The sequence below is a fragment of the Triticum dicoccoides genome, chromosome 7A (assembly GCF_002162155.2).
Source record: "Triticum dicoccoides isolate Atlit2015 ecotype Zavitan chromosome 7A, WEW_v2.0, whole genome shotgun sequence".
Classification (NCBI taxonomy): Eukaryota; Viridiplantae; Streptophyta; class Magnoliopsida; order Poales; family Poaceae; genus Triticum; species Triticum dicoccoides.
The window spans coordinates 741,389,079-741,390,368 of record NC_041392.1 but is presented as its reverse complement, the minus strand read 5'-3'; the positions used below and the strand labels follow the sequence as shown (position 1 = coordinate 741,390,368).

Below are 1,290 nucleotides of genomic sequence, written 5' to 3'. Positions count from 1 at the left end.
TTGCTTGCCTCCACCACTGTTCACCGCAGTTCCAATGATTGCAGCTTCCTGCCTTCCTCATCATCATCATCATCATCATCATCATCACCATCAGTCGTTGATCATCCTTGCTTGCTTTTTTTTCGCGTGGAAGTAATTAGTTTGTGAGAAAAAAAAACTACAAGAATTACTTGCCAGGTAAAAAGAAGTGGGTGATGCATCATATGAGTCGGTTAGAACAGACTTGCAAACTTAACATTTTGCTTATATTTATATTAGATGCCATAGCATACCATGCACCGGTTGAACCAAAAGGAAATTTCCATGTCAAAGTATGCAAATTGTAAACAAACGAAAACCCTCGACACACTGTTGTCCATGAAAGCTTAAACCCAGATGAATTGGGGCGCTCCTCCATGAAAGCTTAAATTCATGTATACACGGTGGAAGTTGGCCATCTTATTATATATTCTGCAAAGTAGCGGGTCGGGCGCGGGCGTGGGCAGACCGGCTGGGCTTAGTGCTGTCCAGGCAGCTTGTCCTTGATCTTGTCCATCATGCTCTTGTTCTCACCGGTGCTGTCAGTGCCGGTGTGTCCCGACTTCCCGTAGTTGCCATCGGTGGTGGCTGTGGTGGCATGCGTCTTCGAGCCGCTCATTCCAGTGGTGTGCTGGTGGTCACCGTGCCCACCGGGAAGCTTCTCCTTGATGTTCTCGACGACGCCCTTCTTCTCGCCGGTGCCGGTGCCTGTGCCGGTAACTCCGGTGTGTCCTTGCTGCCCGTACGTGCCACCGGTGGCCTGCTGGTGATCACCATGGCCACGGGGGAGCTTCTCCGTGATGCTTTCCATGACGCCCTTCTTCTCGCCTGCGCCGTGCCCCTGGTGCTCCATCTTGCCCTCAACTTGTCCCTAGGGAAATCTGACACTGGTTCTGTTGTTTGCTTGTCCTGGTTGTGTGAGGAAGGTGGCTGTGTAAAGCAAGTGCAGCACGAGGCGCTATTTATAGGCCGTTGGAGGGTGGATAAAGCACCACGTGTGCTCTTGTGAGTGGATGGGCAGGTGACTGCCGACTAGCTCATAAAGTGGGGTGGTTGGATGGACGAGTCGCCGCGGCATGCAGTGCAGGGCGCGACGTGCGCTCGCATGAGTGGCTGCCGACCTGACAATAAAGAGGAGCCCACTTGTTTTTTTTTCCACTTTTATAATTTGCCACAACATGTCTCGCTGACAGGTGGTGGTCAGTGTGGCAAATAATAAAGGATTTAAAATATCACCCTCCAAGGCACAGGGCGCGTCCCCGTCACCGTGCA

General features: G+C 51.6%; 1 protein-coding gene across 1 annotated transcript; it reads right to left on the bottom strand.

Annotated features, from left to right (window-relative positions):
- Positions 1-220: 220 nt before the first annotated feature.
- On the bottom strand, positions 221-948 carry LOC119327561 (cold-shock protein CS120-like). The gene has a single exon (XM_037600655.1). It carries the CDS (start codon positions 869-871, stop codon positions 497-499), a length of 375 nt encoding a protein of 124 aa, XP_037456552.1. The 5' UTR covers positions 872-948; the 3' UTR covers positions 221-496.
- Positions 949-1,290: the final 342 nt, after the last annotated feature.

Coding starts and splice junctions, on each gene's coding strand:
- LOC119327561 (XM_037600655.1), bottom strand. CDS start 871: ATGGAGCACCAGGGGCACGGCGCAGGCGAGAAGAAGGGCGTCATGGAA.